The sequence below is a fragment of the Oncorhynchus gorbuscha genome, linkage group LG03 (genome assembly GCF_021184085.1).
Source record: "Oncorhynchus gorbuscha isolate QuinsamMale2020 ecotype Even-year linkage group LG03, OgorEven_v1.0, whole genome shotgun sequence".
Lineage (NCBI taxonomy): Eukaryota > Metazoa > Chordata > Actinopteri > Salmoniformes > Salmonidae > Oncorhynchus > Oncorhynchus gorbuscha.
This window is the reverse complement of record NC_060175.1, coordinates 33,805,229-33,827,388: the sequence shown is the minus strand read 5'-3', so window position 1 is coordinate 33,827,388 and position 22,160 is coordinate 33,805,229. Positions and strand designations below refer to the sequence as shown.

At 41.6% G+C, this 22,160-nt stretch overlaps 1 protein-coding gene across 1 annotated transcript in view; it reads left to right on the top strand.

The window, feature by feature from the left end:
- Positions 1-179: 179 nt before the first annotated feature.
- Positions 180-22,160, top strand: part of LOC124031250 (ubiquitin carboxyl-terminal hydrolase 4-like) — a 35,156-nt gene continuing 13,175 nt past the window's right edge. The window contains 12 exon segments of the mRNA XM_046342301.1: positions 180-371; positions 8,128-8,255; positions 8,443-8,573; positions 8,649-8,775; positions 8,902-9,047; positions 9,633-9,694; positions 11,864-12,010; positions 13,167-13,284; positions 17,357-17,530; positions 17,800-17,958; positions 18,092-18,316; positions 21,125-21,208. Of these exon segments, the coding sequence (XP_046198257.1) occupies positions 220-371; positions 8,128-8,255; positions 8,443-8,573; positions 8,649-8,775; positions 8,902-9,047; positions 9,633-9,694; positions 11,864-12,010; positions 13,167-13,284; positions 17,357-17,530; positions 17,800-17,958; positions 18,092-18,316; positions 21,125-21,208 (1,653 nt within the window). The 5' untranslated portion in view covers positions 180-219.

Below are 22,160 nucleotides of genomic sequence, written 5' to 3'. Positions count from 1 at the left end.
CTAGATATCACAGCCACAAAGTCAAAATTGTGTAGGGTTAGGTTTAAATATGAATTTTAAGAAATGTAATTTAAAAAATGGGGGTGTTTATGACTTTGTGGCTGTGGTAACTGGTGATGACCCCCCAGATCACGGAAACAGCAAATCTCACCAACATTGTGGTGCTCGTGCATCCGCGGTTCTTCTACTGCGCGTTCACGACTCCGGCTCACTCACTGCATGATGGCCGAGGGAGGCGGACCCGAGTCGGGTAGCGCGGCAGACCCCGAGCCCGAGTCTGTAGCCGCTCAAATACCGACACCTTCAACCGAGAGTCAAAAACAGAGTATTGGAACACTTCTCAAAACAACTCTACGAAAGAGCGACGAGTGGTAAGGAAGTGTTTTGAATGTATCTTTAGCAGCTAGACAATAGCTACGGTAATGTTAGCTAGGCTAGCTACTTTTCAGTTCACGGGAACTAACGTTAGCCAGCTAGCTACCAAGTAGCATAGGCCTGTCAAGAGACGGGTAAACCGGTTCCTATTGCATTGAACGGGAAATCGTTTGATTTGTGGGGTTAGTTGGACCAGAGTAGACATGTGACTAGCATTAACAACTTAACGTTTCTTCTCGCCCGATAGTTACTGTAGCTAGTGCAAGCTAGCTAGTTAGCTAGCTAGTTGTACTTAGTTAATAACTAAGGTTAGCTAGCCGGCAAGCTATCCAAGCGAAGGCATTGCGCAATTTAACTCTTGTCTACTCACATTAGCTTGCTAGCCGGCAAACTAGTTACGACATGACGAGGTGTCGTCAAAAGGCCCCTGTTCAATGCGATAACGAGTGACTGCGAAGTAATGTTATCTAGCTAACGTTAGCTATTTTACAAGCTAACTAATGCTTTGTCATTGAAACTGGATAACACCCAGCGACTGGCCCTTTCAGATATTCAGTTGCCAAGGCCACAGGTTTCCATTTAAGATCTTTGCGAGGGTTTAACTTTAACTAGTCATATCCATACTGAACAACAAGGGACGGGAAACAACCAATGTGGGCTCAGTAGAGCAAGGCTAACCAGACAGGCACTACCAGTACCTGCGACTATTAAACACTGAATCCCTGAACACGTTGTCTTGAGACAGCAAGCTGCCGGGTCATAACGTTGGGTTTGTTATGGTACATCTAAATAACCTTAGCTAAATTCACGACATGTTTATTTAGGTTAAGTAAGCAATCGTTTTAGTTGGGATCGATGGCAAGTATGATATGTTTTTGGGGCAAGGCTACAGACAACTTCGATTGTTTTGGCCTTCGAGTCTTTCTAAACAGGGTTATGTCAACTGGGTAGGTGTTTTTAGCAACGCAGGTGTACAGTGCCTTCAGAAATGATTCACACCCCTTTAGTTTTACCACATGTTGTTGCTACAGTCTGAGTTTAAAATATGTTAAATTTAGATGTCTCATTGATCTACACAACACCCAATAATGTCAGTGAAATTGTGTTTGTAGAATTAAAAAATAATAGTAATACAAAATGAGAAGCTGAAATGTCTTGAGCGAATAAAGTATTCTACCCCTTTATGGTAAAGTTGTTATTAACAAATTGCATCATATGTTGCATGGACTCATTCTGTGTTGATTAATAGTGGTTAACATGATTTTCGATTAACCAGTCCATCTCTGTACTCCACACGAACAATTATCTGTAAGGTCCCTCAATCGAGTAGGGAATTAAAAGCACAGATTCAACCACAAAGACCAAGGAGTTTTTTTTTACAATGCCTTGCAAAGAAGGGTTAAAAACAAAATAAAAAAAGTAGATGCTGAATATCCCCTCGAGCATGGTGAAGTTATTCATTTCACTTTGGATGGTGTATCAATACACACAGTCACTACAAAGACACCGGAGTCCTTCCTAACTCAGTTGCCAGAGAGGCAGGAAACTACTCAGGGATTTCACCATGAGGCCAATGGTGACTTTATAACAGTTAGTTTAATGGCTATGATAAGAGAAAACATTGTGAATAGATCAACAACATTGTAATTACTACACAACGCTAAGCTAATTGACAGAGTGAAAATGAGGAAGCATGTACAGAATAAAACATATTCCAAAACATGCATCCTGTTTGTAACAAGGCGCTTAAGTAACACTGCAATGAATGTGGCAAATAAATTACTTTTGTCCTGAATACAAAGCGTCATGTTTGGGGCAAACAACATCTCTGAATACCACTCTTCATAATTTCAAGCATGGTGGTGGCTGCATCATGTTATGGGTATGCTTGTCATCAGCAAGCACTAGGGTGTTTTTTGGGGGTAGATAAAATGAAACGGAATAAAGCTAAGCACAGGCAAAATCATAGAGGAAAACCTGGTTCAGTCTGCTTTCCAACACACACTGGGAGACAAATTCACCTTTCAGCAGGACAATAACCTAAAACGCAAGGCCAAATATACACTGGATTTGCTTACCAAGACGACATTGAATGTTCCTGAATGGCATAGTTACAGTTTTGACTTATCTGCTTAAATCTATGGCAATACTTAAATACCTAACAATGAACAACAATCAACTTGACAGACCTTGAAGAATTCAAAAAATAATTATGTGCAAATATTGAACAATCTAGGTGTCTGTTCACATTAGCTTGCTAGCCGGCTAACTAGTTACGACATAACGAGGTGTAGTCAAAAAAGCCCCTGTTCAATGCGATAACGAGTGACTGCGAACTAAAGTTAACTAGTTAGCTATTTTACATGCTAGCTAATGCTTTGCATTTGAACTGGATACCCTAAAAGACTCTCGGCTGTAATCGCCACTAAAGTTGCTTCAACAAAGTATTGAATACTCTACATAGTGAATACTAATACAAATTAGATGAATGTATTTAATTTTCAATACATTTGCGAACATTTTTTAAAACATGTTTTTACTTTGATTAAACTGTATTGGGTTGCACAAAAACAGTTAGTGGGAAGCGAAGTTAAATACAACTCCATTTCAACTTACTGTGCCGGAGGGCAGGATTGTTGGGTATTTGAGGCCAAATATTTTAAAGGATGGTATTAATAAACATACTTTCCAGACGTTGGTGTGTTGTAGACCCACTCCCTCTGCTTACTTCATGAGCTCCCAAGTGGCACAGTGGTCTTAGACACTGCATCTCAGTGCAAGAGGCGTCACTGCAGTACCTGGTTTGAATCCAGGCTGCATCACATCTGGCCGTGATTGGGAGTCCCATAGGTTGGTGCACAATTGGCCCAGTATCGTCCGGGGTAGGCCATCATTGTAAATCAGAATTTGTTCTTAACTGACTTGCCTAGTTAAATATAAAAACATGTAAAAAAATAAGTCCCCCACAAGTTGTTTCTTTTTTGTCTTCATATGATGCACGTGCAGGACTTTATTTTGACATGAGGTAACCAGAGTAAACAGACCCACTTTTGGAAAATCTGTTAATATGATCATTTAGATATTTTGTCTGAAATTCCCCCATTATAATGACCAACTCTCCTGCCCACTGGCACAGTAAATTAAAATGGAATTCAATTTCACTTCTGGCTTCCCATGGAATGTCTTTGTACAACCCAATACAATTGACAGCAATGCTAGTGTATGTCAATATACCGCATTGCTAAACACACCTATCAGTTGGGCAGCTATGGGCTATCTGACAGACTATGGCTGAATTGTTTTTTTTGCCACCAATTCATCTTTTGACCAAACAGATCTGATGTTTTGTCAATAATTGCGCAAAAGATCAAAATTGGCCTGGCTGTGTAAACAGAGCCTAGTATGCTGACTCCTGGCTTCATTTTAAACACAGCTGAGATGGGTATTGTAAAGGCTTTAGTTGCATTACCATGTGTCTCATTTAAAGTACACCTAGCTAATTTAGTCAAAGTTCTCAATTCTAATAAGGGTTCTTTAGAAATAAAGTTTCTCTTGCCTGGGCTTTGGACCATGTGTAATCCTGCTTGAGATGAGATTAAAGACATCCTAGCTCACTGTTACTATATGTGAATGTGACCTAGAGCGCAAGACAGTTTGTTTTGGAGTTGCATAATATGTTGACAGATTAACCATGCTTCACCGTAGGGATGGTATTGGCCAGGTGATGAGCGGTGCCTGGTTTCCTCCAGATGTGACGCTTTGCATTCAGGCCAAAGAGTTCAATCTTGGTTTCATCAGACCAGAGAATTTTGTTTTTCGTGGTCATAGTCCGTTAGGTGCCTTTTGACTATCTCCAAGCAGGCTGTCATGTGCCTTTACTGAGGAGTGGCTTCCGTCTGGCCACTCTACCATAAAGGCCTGATTTGGTGGAGTGCTGCAGAGATGGTTGTCCTTCTGGAAGGTTCTATCTCTACAGAGGAACTCTGGAGCTTTGTCAGTGACCATCAGGTTCTTGGTCACCTCCCTGACCAAGGCCCTTCTCCCACGATTGCTCAGTTTGACCAGGTGGCCAACTCTAGGAAGAGTCTAGGTTCCTAACTTCTTCCTTTTAAGAATGATGGAGGCCACTGGTTTGGAGACCTTCAATGCTGCAGACATTTTTTTTGTACCCTTCCCCAGAACTGTGCCTCAACACAATTGTGTCTTGGAGCAACGCGGACAATTCCTTCGGCCTTGTGGCTTGGTTTTTTCTCTGTCATAAACTGTCAACTGTGGGATCTTAAATAGACTGGTGTGAGCTTTTCCAAAACATGACCAATTAATTGAATTGACTGCAGGTGGACGCCAATCAAGTTGTAGAAACTTCTTCTCACGGATGATTAATGGAAACAGGACACACCGGACCTCAATTTCGAGTCTCCTAGCAAAGGGTCTGAATAATTATGGAAATACAGTGTTATTTTTTTTGCTTTGTCGCTATGGGGTATTATGTGTAGATTGAGGAAAAACAAATGATTTAATCCACTTTAGAATAAGGCTGTAGCGTAACAATGTAGTAAAAGTGAAGGGGTCTGAATACTTTCTGAATGCAGTGTATCTATATTCCCAGTCATGCGAAATCCATAGTTTAGGGCCCAATACATTTATTTCAATTGACTGATTTCCTCATATGAACTGTAACTCAGTAAAATCTTTGAAATTGTAGGATGTTGCATTAATTAAATGTATTTTTAGTTTTTATTCTGTAATGTTTTTTTTATTTGGTACAAATCATCAAGGAACCCACCAGGTACAACCCTAAATCTGTAAACAAGGGCACCCTCATAGACGTCATCCTGACCAACTGGCCCTCCAAATACACCTCCGCTGTCTTCAACCAGGATCTCAGCGATCACTTCCTCATTACCTGTATCTGCTACGGAGCCGCAGTCAAACGACAATCCCTCATCACTGTCAAACGCTCCCTAAAACACTTCTGTGAGCAGGCCTTTCTAATCGACCTGGCCCGGGTATCCTGGAAGGACATTGACCTCATCCCGTCAGTTGAGGATGCCTGGTCATTCTTTAAAAGTAACTGCCTCACCATTTTAGATAAGCATGCTCCGTTCAAAAAATGCAGAACTAAGAACAGATATAGCCCTTGGTTCACTCCAGACCTGACTGCCCTCGGCCAGCACAAAAACATCCTGTGGCGGACTGCAATAGCATCGAACAGTCCCCGCGATATGCAACAGTTCAGGGAAGTCAGGAACCAATACACGCAGTCAGTCACGAAAGCTAAGGCCAGCTTCTTCAGGCAGAAGTTTGCATCCTGTAGCTCCAACTCCAAAAAGTTCTGGGACACTGTGAAGTCCATGGAGAACAAGAGCACCTCCTCCCAGCTGCCCACTGCACTGAGGCTAGGTAACACGGTCACCACCGATAAATCCACGATTATCGAAAACTTCAACAAGCATTTCTCAACGGCTGGCCATGCCTTCCGCCTGGCTACTCCAACCTCGGCCAACAGCTCCCCCTCGCCCAAGCCTCTCCAGGTTCTCCTTTACCCTAATCCGGTTCGCAGATGTTCCGAAAGAGCTGCAAAACCTGGACCCGTACAAATCAGCTGGGCTTGACAATCTGGACCCTCTATTTCTGAAACTATCCGCCGCCATTGTCGCAACCCCTATTACCAGCCTGTTCAACCTCTCTTTCATATCGTCTGAGATCCCCAAGGATTGGAAATCTGTAGCAGTCATCCCCCTCTTCAAAGGGGGAGACACCCTGGACCCAAACTGTTACAGACCTATATCCATCCTGCCCTGCCTATCTAAGGTCTTCGAAAGCCAAGTCAACAAACAGGTCACTGACCATCTCGAATCCCACCGTACCTTCTCCGCTGTGCAATCTGGTTTCCGAGCCGGTCACGGGTGCACCTCAGCCACGCTCAAGGTACTAAACGATATCATAACCGCCATCGATAAAAAACAGTACTGTGCAGCCGTCTTCATCGACCGTGCCAAGGCTTTCGACCTTGCCAAGGCTTTCGACTCTGTCAATCACCATATTCTTATCGGCAGACTCAGTAGCCTCGGTTTTTCGGATGACTGCCTTGCCTGGTTCACAAATTACTTTGCAGACAGAGTTCAGTGTGTCAAATCGGATGGCATGCTGTCCGGTCCTCTGGCAGTCTCTATGGGGGTGCCACAAGGTTCAATCCTCGGGCCGACTCTTTTTTTCTGTATATATCAATGATGTTGCTCTTGCTGCGGTGATTCCCTGATCCACCTCCACGCAGACGACACCATTCTATATACTTCCGGCCCGTCCTTGGACACTGCTATCTAACCTCCAAACGAGCTTCAATGCCATACAACACTCCTTCCGTGGCATCCAACTGCTCTTAAACGCTAAACCAAATGCATGCTTTTCAACCGTTCGCTGCCTGCACCCGCACGCCTGGCCAGCATCACCACCCTGGATGGTTACAACCTTGAATATGTGGACATCTATAAGTACCTAGGCGTCTGGCTAGACTGTAAACTCTCCTTCCAGACTCATATCAAATATCTCCAATCGAAAATCAAATCAAGAGTCGGCTTTCTATTCCGCAACAAAGCCTCCTTCACTCACGCCGCCAAACTTACCCTAGTAAAACTGACTATCCTACCGATCCTCGACTTCGGCGATGTCATCTACAAAATTGCTTCCAACACTCTACTCAGCAAACTGGATGCAGTTTATCACAGTGCCATCCGTGTTGTCACTAAAGCACCTTATACCACCCACCACTGCGACTTGTATGCTCTAGTCGGCTGGCCCTCGCTACATATTCGTCGCCAGACCCACTGGCTCCAGGTCATCTACAAGTCCATGCTAGGTAAAGCTCCGCCTTATCTCAGTTCACTGGTCACGATGGCAACACCCATCCGTAGCACGCGCTCCAGCAGGTGTATCTCACTGATCATCCCTAAAGCCAACATCTCATTTGGCCGCCTTTCGTTCCAGTTCTCTGCTGCCTGTGACTGGAACAAATTGCAAAAATCGCCGAAGTTGGAGACTTTTATCTCTCTCACCAACTTTAAACATCTGCTAACTGAGCAGCTAAATAGCCCACCCATTTTTACCTACCTCATCCCCATACTGTTTTTATTTATTTACTTTTCTGCTCTTTTGCACACCAATATCTCTACCTGTACATGACCATCTGATAATTTATCACTCCATGTTAATCTGCAAAATTGTAATTATTCGCCTACCTCATGCCTTTTGCACACAATGTATATAGTCTCCCCTTTTTTTTCCTACTGTGTTATTGACTTGTTAATTGTTTACTCCATGTGTAACTCTGTTGTCGATTCACACTGCTATGCTTTATCTTGGTCAGGTCGCAGTTGCAAACGACAACTTGTTCTCAACTAGCCTACCTGGTTAAATAAAGGTGAAAAAAAAAAGAAATGGGAATATAACCGCAAAATGTATTTTTATATGCACTACGTCATCATTCAGACTTATCTGCAATAAGTCAATTTGACGGAAACATCTCTGGTTTAAAAATGCGCATATTGCTTTTATGCAGATTTGGGAATATTCACTTGATAATATGTCACCGATTGAAACCTAGCAATTGTTAGACATAATATAGAAACTAGTTGCACAGGTTGTCTGCATGCAGGGCAAGTTTATATAAAACATTTGTTTTACCGTTGTGTGATATACATTTTAACCTGCAAGTTATCATTCCACCCAATACAGTAGCACTTCTTTTTGCAGGTTTCTGATTGATAGTCGGTGGTTCAAGCAGTGGAAGAAATATGTGGGATTTGACAGTTGGGATATGTACAATGTTGGAGAGCACAGTCTCTATCCCGGCCCTGTTGACAACTCTGGCCTGTTCTCAGGTAATGCAGGCATCATATTCACTTCCACAAAATGTCACATTGTATTTTAATCTTTGTGTAGGCCTGTGTGTGTTCTTTTGTTTCTACTGTGAGCATAATTCTAATAAGTGCAAAACTTGTTATAAACGAGCACTCTAAATACTTGTTGTCATAAACTTACCTTGACACACACTCTCTTTCCCCTTAGACCATGAGACCCAGATCCTGAAGGAGCACCTTATAGATGAGTTGGACTATGTCCTAGTGCCCACTGAGGCGTGGAACAAGTTTGTCAGCTGGTATGGTTGCCTCGAGGGCCAGCGTCCCATCGTCAGAAAGGTGATACCATTTAAAAATATATATTTTCACTCTTTTGCTTTAGTCTCTCTCTTTAACCTTGTGCTTTCTATCTAGGTGGTTGAACACGGCATGTTTGTCAAGCACTGTAAAGTGGAGGTCTATCTGTTGGAGCTCAACTTGTGTGAGAATGACAACATGGACAATGTGGTCACACGTCATTTCAGCAAAGCTGACACTATAGGTGAGAGAGAACAGTGTACTGTACTGTGAGCCAGAGAGCAAACTGACGTGTGAACTAACTAAATATGTATCATCTTCAGCCACTTCTGACTTTTAATTAACTAAATATTGTGTGTGCCCTGTCCAGACACCATAGAGAAGGAGATGCGGTCACTATTTGAGATCCCAACGGGGAAGGAGACTCGACTGTGGAACAAGTACATGAGCAACACGTACGAGCAGCTGAACAAGCCAGACAGCACCGTACAGGATGCTGGTCTCTTCCAGGGCCAGGTAGAGTACTGGCTCCACCCCAACATCCAAATCCGCTCACTCATTACTAGTCCACACACAGCTAGAACGAGACCCTTTGCCCACTGGCACTTTCTTTTTTAGACACACCGCACACGTGAATATTTTTGAGGGGAAGCTGCAATGGTGTCGTAATTTATAATCTCATGAGCAGGGTTCGCTTGAGGTGCTTAAAGTACTTGAATTTGGCACTTTGAAATTACAATACTGGAATACCTTGATACTTTAAAAGTACTTGAATTAAAATGAGAGGAGAACAGAAAATCATCTAATCTGAAAGATATTAGGAAAATGTATTGGTTTTACGAATACATTTCCAGGCAGACTGCCAAATTTGATTTTCTCAGGTGTTTTTCACGATCTGCTTGCCAGGCTCATTCCACTGCCACTCAGTCAGGCAGGCTTATAACTGACTAACTATGTGCCCCCAAACATCACAGCTAAATTGCCGGTCAAATGTACATTCATACATGTGTATGAGTATGTTATGACACATGTTATGTTATGACACAGTTGTTGAAATCAGCTGGGTTCAGCACGGCTCTCACTAGTGTGATGCCCACACAGGTGCTCGTGATTGAATGCAAGAACGAGGACGGCACGTGGCCCAGACAAGCCTCCCATCCAAAGTAAGTCTATCGTTATATGGTTACCCATCCGCAATTCTAGGACTTTGACTAAGGTTGCAAAGCGGCACTATATTACTGGATCTTTCGAAGTTCATCAGTAAACTACTAGAATTTTGTTATCTTTCAAGGATATTATGTTATCTAGCACAAGATGGCCATTTTGGGTACTTCAGATTATCACAGGCGTTCCGTAATATTATCTTTAGCCTTATTACATGTCAAATTTAAGAAATAATTAAGATTCTTAAATAAAAAAGAATAGAATGACCAAGCTGTAAAAATTATCCTAACTATTAACCATCAACGTAGTGAAACCCATTGGTGTTTTAATATGGGGGTTTCAGCATGAAATATACTTTACATTTCTTTTTACACACATTGTTTTTACAATGTCAATATGTATTTGTTTTCAATGTTTTGGCCTCAAACTGGTGACAGGTGTGAAAAGTAAATAGTTGGAATAGTTGCAGAGTTTATTGAAAATAATGCCATTGTTAATCATTTTTTAATTATTAGGCTATTTTCTCTTGAACCATACTAGATACCGTCTTGAACGTCTAGTGGAAAATATCAAGGAAATAATTTATATTATATATGAATACATAAAAAATCTCAAGTATAAATTACGATAGATTGTCATAGATTTTCTGTTTATTACAAAAATTACAGAACATTCCCGTGACTTTAATAAATTACCTGTAGCTTTGCAACACCACTTGTTGACTAAAATGGCGTAAATTGTCACATTTACTATTTTCTGTCTGATAGGCTTGGGCGGTATACTATATACCAGGGTATTTGGTAATAGCCACGAGATAGTTTCAACGGTATTGAAAAAGCTTTGAAGTTGTAATATTTGTAGCTACTTTTGAAGTAAATACCTGTAGTCCACTTGTGTAATATGTTAGGAGATAAAGCAGATCACGTTCTTTATTTTACCTGTCACATTATTTTACATTTACATGAAGCCATGATTGCCATAGTTCCCCAGAACAGTTGAACCAGTCATGTTTGTTTGTAAATAGCACAATGGGAGAAAGTGGGAGCAGGTGAGTCCAGCTATTTATTGACAGGGGTTGCTATTTATATAGAAAGTGTTTTATTTATTTCAATAGTCGAATCAGGGATATGCAACTATAGTTTTCCTTTGCAGTAAATACTTTAGGGCAACACATTTGGCAGATAGTAGCCTCATTTTCATCAGATAACAACCGAAGTGCAATAGTATTTGGCTGGCAGCCACCCAAGTAAATGAGCTTACAATGAAAAAGCAAGGTCTTTTTTGCAAAAACTATGCATGGCCATCATATTTCCAATGTTTTATCATAGAAAGAATGTAGCGGACTACATTTCCTAATGTTTTTCTGACAGAGAAAAGTAGGCTGACTACACCAAACAACACATCAGTCAGAGGAGCGCTGTCTGCTAATACAATGCCCATTCGTGAATTTTTATCAGAGTGGAGAAATGTAATGGAAGCACAAAATTTGTCTGATACTGAGCAGAAATTACAATTTAAAAGCATTTTAGATGTGTTTACAAAAGGCAGCAATATATTTCATATACACTTTATATTTTTTGCCTTGTGGAAAAACACAGAATTCCCTTAAGTTTAACTTGCTAGTTATCAAAGTAAGTTACTTAATTAATAAGGTGACGGGGCATCAAATTGTGCTAGCTTTCTGCTGTGTTTCAGAAGTCAAAGCCCGTTTGGATGGGTTATCTGTACAGCTGGTGTTGCCATCTTGGTTTTCGGTGTGTGTTTTCTTTCCTCCTCTCTGTTCTCGGCCTGACTGCTCCCCCCATACAATCTCTCTCGTTCACATTTGCTTGTAAATTTACAAATTTACATTCAGAGCTGGATTGCCTGTCTTTGCTATTTGTTTATTTTAGTTTGCTCTTGTGAGCATATTTAGCTAGCAACCTCCATGGAAATTAGCTTTTGTGCTGACTTTGTTAGCATTCTGGTAATAGACATCCAATGGGCTTTTTACCATTTCAGGCGCCCCCCTTGTGTACTAAGACGGTAATACCGTAATTCCTGGGATGAGAGACAAACTATATGAAAATCTGGATACCGCTCAACCCTAATGTTTGAATGCAGAAAATAGTATATATCAGATAATGTGTCTGAAACTTATCCAGTAAGTCTATGTTCATGTTATTCAGATCCAGTACGGCTACATCCAGGAATTTCACTACCTCTCCAAAGCTCTCTTCCAACTCGTCGACAACCATCTCCTCAACAGTAACAAATGGGGACAGCAGCAGCAACTCTGGCTATACACTGAACAACAGCACCTCCTCTGGCAATAGGCAAGCAAACTGTGTTTTTATCATTATGCCACAATATGCAGTCACTGGGATATCACTAGCCATTCAGACCAAGTCAATGGAGTCCCATTTACACTACCGGTCAAAAGTTTTAGAACATATTTTTACTATTTTGTACATTGTATGAAATAAAACATGGGATCATGTAGTAACCATATTTTATATTTGAGATTCTTCAAATAGCCTCCCCTTGCCTTGATGACAGCTTTGCACACTCTTGGCATTCTCTCAGCCAGCTTCACCTGGAATGATTTTCCAACAGTCTTGGAGTTCCCACATATATGCTGAGCACTTGTTGGTTGCTTTTCCTTCACTCTGCTGTCCGACTCATCCCAAACCATCTCAATTGGGTTGAGGTTGGGTGATTGTGGAGGCCAGGTCATCTGATGCAGCACTCCATGATTCTCCTTCTTGGTCAAATAGCCCTTACACAGCCTGGAGGTGTGTTTTGGGTCATTATCCTGTTGGAAAAACAAATGATAGTCCCACTAAGCGCAAACCAGATTTGATGGTGTATCACTGCAGAATGCTGTGGTAGCCGTGCTGGTTAAGTGTGCCTTGAATTGCAAATAAATCACCAACAGAGTCACCAGCAAAGCACCATCACACCTCCTCCATTCTTCACGGTGGGAACCACACATGCAGAGATCATCCATTCACCTACTCTGCATCTCACAAAGACACGGCGGTTCGAACCAAAAGGACACATTTCCACCAGTCTAATGTCCATTGCTTGTGTTTCTTGGCACAAACAAGTCTCTTCTTCTTATTGGTGTCCTTTAGTAACTTTTAAAAATTGAAATGCAATCCAGGTGAAGCTGGTTGAGAGAATGCCAAGAGTGTGCAAAGCTTTCCTCAAGGCAAAGGTTGGCTATTTTGAAGATGCTCAAATATAAAATATATTTAGACTTGTTTAACACTTTTTTTTGTTTTGGTTACTACATGAATCCATATGTGTTATTTCATAGTTGTGATGTCTCCACTATTATTCCACAATGTAGAAAATGGTAAAAATAAAAAGCCTTGAATGAGTAGGTGTTCTAAAACTTTTGACCGATAGTGTATGTTTTGGAATATTTGTACAATCCATTGATGTTTGACCTGTTAAACAGTGGACTAAACCTTACTGTTTCTACAGATTGGGAGGTTACAATTCATACAGCTCCTCCTACAACTACAGAGAGTCACCATCCCAACCTGGCCTCTGTGGTCTCAGTAACCTAGGCAACACCTGTTTTATGAACTCCGCTCTTCAGGTACCACACACACACACACACACATACACACAAGGTCTGTGTGCAAACTCACATTAGCATGTACTACACAAAGAATTCATATGGACCCCACAGCAAATATTGGGTACTGTAAAACTAAATTAAACTCAGTCCATAGCCACCTGCGCCTTTTTTTAATAGCTGGGCAATGGCACGCATTTCAGCAAATAAAAGCCCTTTTCAAAGAAATAAACACCAGTCTAAATGAATTGTTTACGAGTTTACCATGAATTATTTACTTGGTTTAATGTTTGATTTATTACATTAAATAATTCCGTAATGACACAAACATTTTGGCAATCTGTTATCTCCAGTAAGAAACTGCTAACAGCTGAGAACGGCTAGCTAACTGGCAAGCACAAAAACAGTAAATGTCTTCGGGAGTAAAGACAACCCCCCCGAAACCTGACAGTGTGTAAATGCTAACACATTTAATGTAGGAAAGAAATACATTTATTAAAATGCTGAAATTAAACAAATCAAATTATGTCACATGCTTCGTAGACTAATAGTGAAGTGCTTACGGGTTCATTTCCAACAATGCAGATTTAAAGATATAATTCAAAATATATAAATAGTCACATGAGAAACAAGTACACAGTGACTATCTTTGCTTATTTGAGCTGTTCTTGCCATAATATGGACTTGGTCTTTTACCAAATAGGGCTATCTTCTGTATATCACTCCTACCTTGTCACAACACAACGTATTGGCTCAAACACATTCAGAAGGAAAGAAATTCCACAAATGATCTTTTACAGTTTTTCTCAGTCGCTTTGGTGCATTTCTTAGATCAAAAGTGCAATTCTTGAAACTACTTGTACAAATTCCAAATCATCTAGTCACTTGTGCACATCAATAAAGCAATTTCTTATTCCTTTTGAGCAAATTGCAATTGATAATGTACAAGTGTCAGCTTTTTTACACATTATAAATTGCTCATGTCATGTTGATCAAAATGTAGTAGATGGTTCTGTTGAATAGCCTTACCCCTCAAAACATCTAGGCATTAGTTCCTTGCATAAGCCATTACATGAAAAATTGTTGAACTATTTGTCATAAACTGTCAAGCATAGTTTTACACATTTCTATTAGACCTTTTGTACAAAAATATGAATTGATGAATCGTGCAGGTGAAATTGACCCTCACTCATGAAGGAATGTAAAAGTGTTAGTTCAACCAACAATCAACCAGTTGTCTAAATTTCTCAAAGGTGCATCTCATGAAGAATCAATTGGCAAGCATATATAGACAGACCAAAAACAGAGAGTTGCAATTTTCCAATAATGGATGGACCAGGAAATGAACAGGGTCAACAGCCAAGAGGAGGAGGAGGAAGAAGAGGAGCAAGGATGCATGGTGGAAGGCAAAACAGAGGAAGAGGACATAGGCTCCACCCGGCACAGCCAGAAGAGGACTGGCCACCCGGCACAGCCAGAAGAGGACTGTCCACCCCACATAGCCTGGTTCCTCTCCCCCCAGCACAGCCAGAAGAGGACTGGCCACCCCACATAGCCTGGTTCCTCTCTAGGCTTCTTCCTAGGTTTTGGCCTTTCTAGGGAGTTTTTCCTAGCCACCGTGCTTCTACATCTGCATTGCTTGCTGTTTGGGGTTTTAGGCTGGGTTTCTGTACAGCACTTTGAGATATCAGCTGATGTACGAAGGGCTATATTAATACATTTGATTTGATTTAGGCGCATATCTGATGACATAAGGGCCACTATTGTAGACCATGTTGTCAATCATGGCCTTACAATGGCTGAGGCGTGTCGAAGGGTCCAAAAGATTCTTTCCACGTTGCATTGGAAGCGAAAATATCCGGTGTGATGTGGATGAGAATATGTTGGTCGACAGACAGGAACGTCTGGATGTGTAGAGACAGCACAACAGTGCTGCGGGCAAAGTTGTGCCTTAGAGGTGGTTTCCGGTGTTTCTTTCTAATTTAGTTTTTTTTCCTTTGTGCCTCTTGGGTTGTCCAGTCTCTTTCAATCAATAACGCGCATACAGTAATAAGTAAATAGCACTGTTAAAATTGATATATGCCATAAAAGTGCAGCCTTGTGCATTTTCAATACAGTAGCTGTCATCCAAACTGTAGCCTAAGTTTACATCAAATCAAATGTATTTATATGCTATATATGCTATATTGTATTTACTCTGCCACCATGGCCTTTTTTGCCTTTACCTCCCTTCTCACCTCATTTGCTCACATTGTATATAGACTTGTTTATACTGTATTATTGACTGTATGTTTGTTTTACTCCATGTGTAACTCTGTGTCGTTGTATCTGTCGAACTGCTTTGCTTTATCTTGGCCAGGTCGCAATTGTAAATGAGAACTTGTTCTCAACTTGCCTACCTGGTTAAATAAAGGTGAAAAAAATAAATAAAATAATAATAAAAAATATAGCCCTTCGTACATCAGCTGATATCTCAAAGTGCTGTACAGAAACCCAGCCTAAAACCCCAAACAGCAAGCATGTAACGACGTTCGTCTGTTGTAAGAAGAGAGTCAGACCGAAATGCAGCGTGTAGGTTACTCATGACTTAAATGAATGAAAACGGTGCATGAAATAACTGAAAAAAACAACAAACGAAACGTGAAACTAATTACAGCCTATCTGGTGACTACTACACAGAGACAGGTACAAACACCCACAAAATACAACGCGAACTCAGGCTACCTAAATACGGTTCCCAATCAGAGACAACGACAAGCACCTGACTCTGATTGAGAATCGCCTCAGGCAGCCAAGCCTAACTAGACACACCCCTAATCAGCCGCGATCCCAAATATTACAAACCCCAATGCGAAACACAACATATAAACCCATGTCACACCCTGGCCTACCCAAACATATAACAAAAACACAAAATACAATGGCCAAGGCGTGACAAAGCAATGCAGGTGTAGAAGCACGGTGGCTAGGAAAAACTCCCTACGGTAATACTGTCAAAGTACACAGTTACATTGACAACATGCCTAAACATTTTGACGTCCTTGTTCATTTTGACGACCTTGTTCGTGAACAATGACTCAATGACTTACCATTCTGATGACACTGACATGATCATTGGCATGAATATTTACTTTTGAGAGATGTACTAAGGATTTTTAGTGACTGACTAGCTTTAGAAACATATCTATTGTATATTGCAATTTGTACAAATTGTTCTGAAAAATGCACTTATTATTTTGCACATGTTAGGGATGATGTGAAAAATGCACCAAAGCGACTGAGAAAAACTGTAACAAGGCACACCTGTTAATTGAAATTGCACTCCAGGTGACTACCTCATGAGCTGGTTGAGAGAATGCCAAGAGTGTGCAAAGCTGTCAAGGCAAAGGGTGGCTACATTGCAGAATCTCATATAAAATATATTTTGATTTGTTTAACACTTGGTTACTACATGATTCCATATGTTGTTTTATAGTTTGTCTTCACTATTATTCTACAATGTACAAAATGGTAAATGTAAAGAAAAACGCTTGAATGAGTTGGTGTGAGCAGGCAAGCAGAACCTCAAGACTTCCTTATTATTAGGATTGCACATCAGCTGTTGTTAACAGAGACCCATGCCCTTGAGTTTACGAGAAGCTGCCGGTCTGTCCTGCCGATGCATACAAAAACCAGCTAGATTTATGTTAACCGTGGCCTCGTTCAGCCACGACTCCGTGTAGCATAGGATATTACAGTTCTTCAGTTAACTATGCAAATGAGCAAAAGCTGTGTGCCTTAAGGAAATAGACGCCTGGCTCGAATAGAAGCCGGTCTCTAATAAGCTCCCGCTGGGATCAGTGATTTAAGCAAATGAACGCCTGACTATTAATTTAAATTTCAGGATATGTCTTGCTATAGAGCATATTTCCCTTGTCTAAGACATCCAATTATCCCTTGTCTAAGACCGAGCTGTACTTGCCTCTCTAAGTCAGATAATGGTGTGGAAGAGCAGGCCACAGACTCCCAGGCGTAGACAGGCTCTTTGACTCACACACCAAACAAAGTTTGAACTGTATATTTCCCCCTTATTCACCTCACTGTTTTGTTGCAGTGCCTGAGCAACGCGTGTCCTCTCACGGAGTACTTCCTAGATGACCAGTATGAGGCGGAGATCAACCGGGAGAATCCATTAGGAATGAGGGGGGAGATCGCAGAGGCCTATGCAGACCTGGTCAAGCAGATGTGGCTTAGCCGCAGCAGCTATGTGGCTCCCCGCACCTTTAAAGTGAGCATTACCACGGATACATGAGACTGAATTTCTATAGGTTACTGCAATGTAGTTCTGTTGGAGTGCACCTTCCTCATCCTCTTTTTGGCCAGTAGATTTTCCAATTGTCAGTTACCAGTAGATTTATCCTATAGTCAGTTACTAATTTACGAACTCATTGCAGACAGCAATGAGCATGAAACACTCTGTCATAATTACTAGAACACGTGTGACTAACAAGCTGCACAGTCTGCTAACCTCCACCCTGTGTTCCCCTTCTATCTCAGACCCAAGTGGGTCGCTTCGCCCCCCAGTTTTCAGGATACCAGCAGCAGGACTCCCAGGAGTTGCTGGCCTTCCTGATGGACGGGCTCCATGAAGACCTGAACCGTGTTAAAAAGAAGCCTTACCTGGCCCTGCAAGATGCGGGGGGGCGGCCAGACGAGGTACACATACACACAATCTTGGTGATGCTAGAAAGGAGGATTTTCCCATAGCATTGTCATTAACTCCTATCTTGTTTGTGATCACCTCTGTACAAATCTCTTAACAGTTTTCTTCCCTTCTTCTGAGTGACAGATTGTAGCTAAGGAAGCATGGACAAATCATCGCCTGCGCAATGACTCAATCATCGTGGACATATTCCATGGCCTGTTCAAATCCACTCTGGTGTGTCCAGAATGTGCCAAGATCTCTGTGACTTTTGACCCATTCTGCTACCTCACACTCCCTCTGCCCATGAAGAAGGACCGCACTATGGAGGTGTTCTTGGTCCGCATTGACCCCCAGTCCAGACCCACACAGGTAACACACACACACATACACACACACACACTAGATGTGTGCTGCGTTTCCCCCTCAATGTCGTTACACTGTCATTATTATAACAATATTTTTTTATTTATTAAGGATTTCACAACAACGAAGAAAAGGACAAGACAAACACAGAGTAATATAAAACCAAACAATGATATCAGACACACCAAAAACAAGAGAAAACGAATAGATAATAAATAATAGCACCACTGCTATACCCCATTATAAACTGACTTTAGATACAGTTCACATTTTAAGGTCCATTTGACCAAGCAATGAAAGGAGCCCCAAGTATATTCAAAGTAGTTTATCCAGGAGCGGGTAAGAAACTCTCATAGCTAGCCAGCTGTGCTATGGTACTGGCCCGTTCATCAAAGGGAGGGGGGGGGTCTTCTTTCTTCCAATGCCTTAAGAGTAAGGAGTTAAGTGCTTAGAAGTTGTGATGGCCAGGATAAGCCATCTCTTTTCAAAGGAAGTGAAAACATAGGCTCAACAGCTGAAGATGAGGACTAACATATACAGTTTTACTGTGATCAGGAACTTTCTTAATAACCTCAAAATCAACTTGTTGTATATTATTCCACCAATCTCTTAGCACTTGACATGACCAGAGATGTGTATTAGAGGCATCATCACCTTTACATATCCAACTTTGGTCTTCTGGTATTAACTTTGTGGAGTCCAATTGAATAAATGTGTTTACCATTTCTTTATACATAGTATTCAAATTAGACAAGCATTATTTCCACTCTTCGTGGGATATATGTAGAGACAAATATTTTGCCCATTTGTACTTGATCCTTATTTAAAGGATCTGACAAGTCCTGCTCCTGTAGCAGATTATAAATTATTTATTTTATCGGGCTGGCTATGGAACATGTAAGGGTGTTTCCCAACCACTTTGACAAATAACTTCGTAGCTGGAGGTGTCTCCAATATTCATTATGTGGCAGCTTATATTTCTCTGTAATTTGGGTAAAGCTTAAGAGTTACTTAGAATGCTCATCAAATAGATCTAACAGATAATGTATTCTGTACCTCAAATGTATTACATCCAATTAGGATAATCTTTTTGTGCCACGGAGGAGATTTATACCCCACAAGGTTCTAGTGTTTGTAACAGTGGGGTGATTGTTCAGTTGTGGTCTTACTCTGCCAAAAATTCCAAGCCAGGTCAAAATCTGGTACCAGCCGGGTTTTGCCCCTCCCTTCCAACATGACAACTAAATACTGATATGTTTGACATTGATAGCCCAGTAGTACTTCCTGAAGTTATGGAGACCAGATCCACCTTTTTTTGGGGGAAGACTGACTTACATTTACATTACATTTAAGTCATTTAGCAGACGCTCTTATCCAGAGCGACTTACAAATTGGTGCATTCACCTTATGACATCCAGTGGAACAGTCACTTTACAATAGTGCATCTAAATCTTAAAGGGGGGGTGGGGGTGAGAGGGATTACTTATCCTATCCTAGGTATTCCTTAAAGAGGTGGGGTTTCAGGTGTCTCCGGAAGGTGGTGATTGACTCCGCTGTCCTGGCGTCGTGAGGGAGTTTGTTCCACCATTGGGGGGGCCAGAGCAGCGAACAGTTTTGACTGGGCTGAGCGGGAGCTGTACTTCCTCAGTGGTAGGGAGGCGAGCAGGCCAGAGGTGGATGAACACAGTGTCCTTGTTTGGGTGTAGGGCCTGATCAGAGCCTGGAGGTACTGAGGTGCCGTTCCCCTCACAGCTCCGTAGGCAAGCACCATGGTCTTGTAGCGGATGCGAGCTTCAACTGGAAGCCAGTGGAGAGAGCGGAGGAGCGGGGTGACGTGAGAGAACTTGGGAAGGTTGAACACCAGACGGGCTGCGGCGTTCTGGATGAGTTGTAGGGGTTTAATGGCACAGGCAGGGAGCCCAGCCAACAGCGAGTTGCAGTAATCCAGACGGGAGATGACAAGTGCCTGGATTAGGACCTGTGCCGCTTCCTGTGTGAGGCAGGGTCGTACTCTGCGGATGTTGTAGAGCATGAACCTACAGGAACGGGCCACCGCCTTGATGTTATTTGAGAACGACAGGGTGTTGTCCAGGATCACGACTTGTATAAAAAAATATATATATATGTTTTATACCTAAACAGCTGAGAGTTACCCCAAATAAAATCGAGAACATGCCTGTAAATATCTTCAAAGTAATTATCTGAGATATATAGAGGGAGATGAGGTAGAGGATAATATATTACAGGTGCCAGCATCATGTTAATAGAATACATTTTACCCCATAATGAAATGTATATATTTGACCATCTAGCAAAGTCCTTAATTTTTAGAAGAAAGGGTTTCATATTCTCTCCAACAATATCCCTGTGGCTGGGTGTTATTAGAATGTCAAGGTATCTGATACTCTTAGTGGACCATCTACACTACCGTTTCTAAGTGACCCCAAACTTTTGAACGGTAGTGTTAATATTCTTAGCACAGCCCCAGACAAAACATTCATTAGTTTAAACCTGGGCTAGTTGAATTTCATTCAAATATAGTGTCTGTGTATGGTTAATGTTCAGAGGTGCCCCTATTGTGTTTCTGTTTTCGTGATGAGGTCTGCAAAGTAAATAAGATATTTGCCTATACTCATTGAGTCATTGAGGTGGTTCTCAAAACAAGACCAGTTTTTTAATGGGGACCTAGAAACAGTGGTCTTTGTACATACTGCTGCGTTGACGGCAGTCATACATCTGTGTCGAAGTCAAAATATTTGTGTCTCCATCCTTCTCTTTCTCTCCCTCTGCATCTCTTTTTTTCCTCATCTCCAGTACCGAGTGGTGGTCCCCAAGCTTGGCTCAGTGACAGACCTATGCAGCGCCTTGTCCCGGCTTTCTGGAATCCTCGCTGAGAATGTGAGAGCTTTACCCTTTATGTGCTGCTAGTTGAATAAGGGCCATTGTACTTTTAGACTCTCTTTTTACAGTCCCTGCCTGGCATTTGCACACATGTCCTTTATGCTTGTGTGCTCATGGTCACATTTTTGTTGTGACTTGATAGGATTAAAAGTATCGGTCAGTAGGCTTGGCAATACTCTGGCATATATTTCGACATTTCAATACAGTAAAAAAATTAAAATAGGGGGGATTTGGGGCATCCATGCCTGGTGTCAAGATCAAGCTTCTTGGTTACAGCAGAGACATTCTAGCCTGAGTACCAGTCTCTTTAGCGAACAGAAAGGGGCCTTTCTGCCATCTACAAATATCTTCTATTGTTAATAAGCTCGAGGAGATCAGAGGTGTTGATCCTGATTCGATAACCCTCAGCTATTCGTCAATCACAATGATTATCTAAATATTTGGACTATATCACCGTTAACATATATTCTTTAACACTCAGAACAGAGGTATCAGGTTTGCTAAGCAACCGTTTTTTGTTTGTCCACACAGCACGTCTAAATTCAGAAACTATGGGTGCTTTCGTAAATTCTGGCTATCTACTCTGATTTCAGAGCACTCTCGTCTGAGTTGTGCCAGAGTGCAGAATAACTGATGAATTTACGAACGCTCAACACCTGTTGATAATGACCTGTGTAAGTAAATGTTGGCAAACAAAGCGTAATTAAATTGTTGGCAGCACCACAGCTACACTCCCCAATGCTATGGATAACATGAAAACAGCTTAACCAGCTCTGCTAGGGCAAGAAAAATTGGCAGAGTGAGTTGTTTGGAAGTAGCTAGCCAACATTAGCCAGTTAGCTTGGGTGCTTGACTCTCTTTGTGGGGTCAGAACTCTCGGATCAACCCTTTTCCTCGGCCAGAGCGTCCAGTGTGCGCTCTGAACGCTTCGAGAGCGAAACTCTGAATT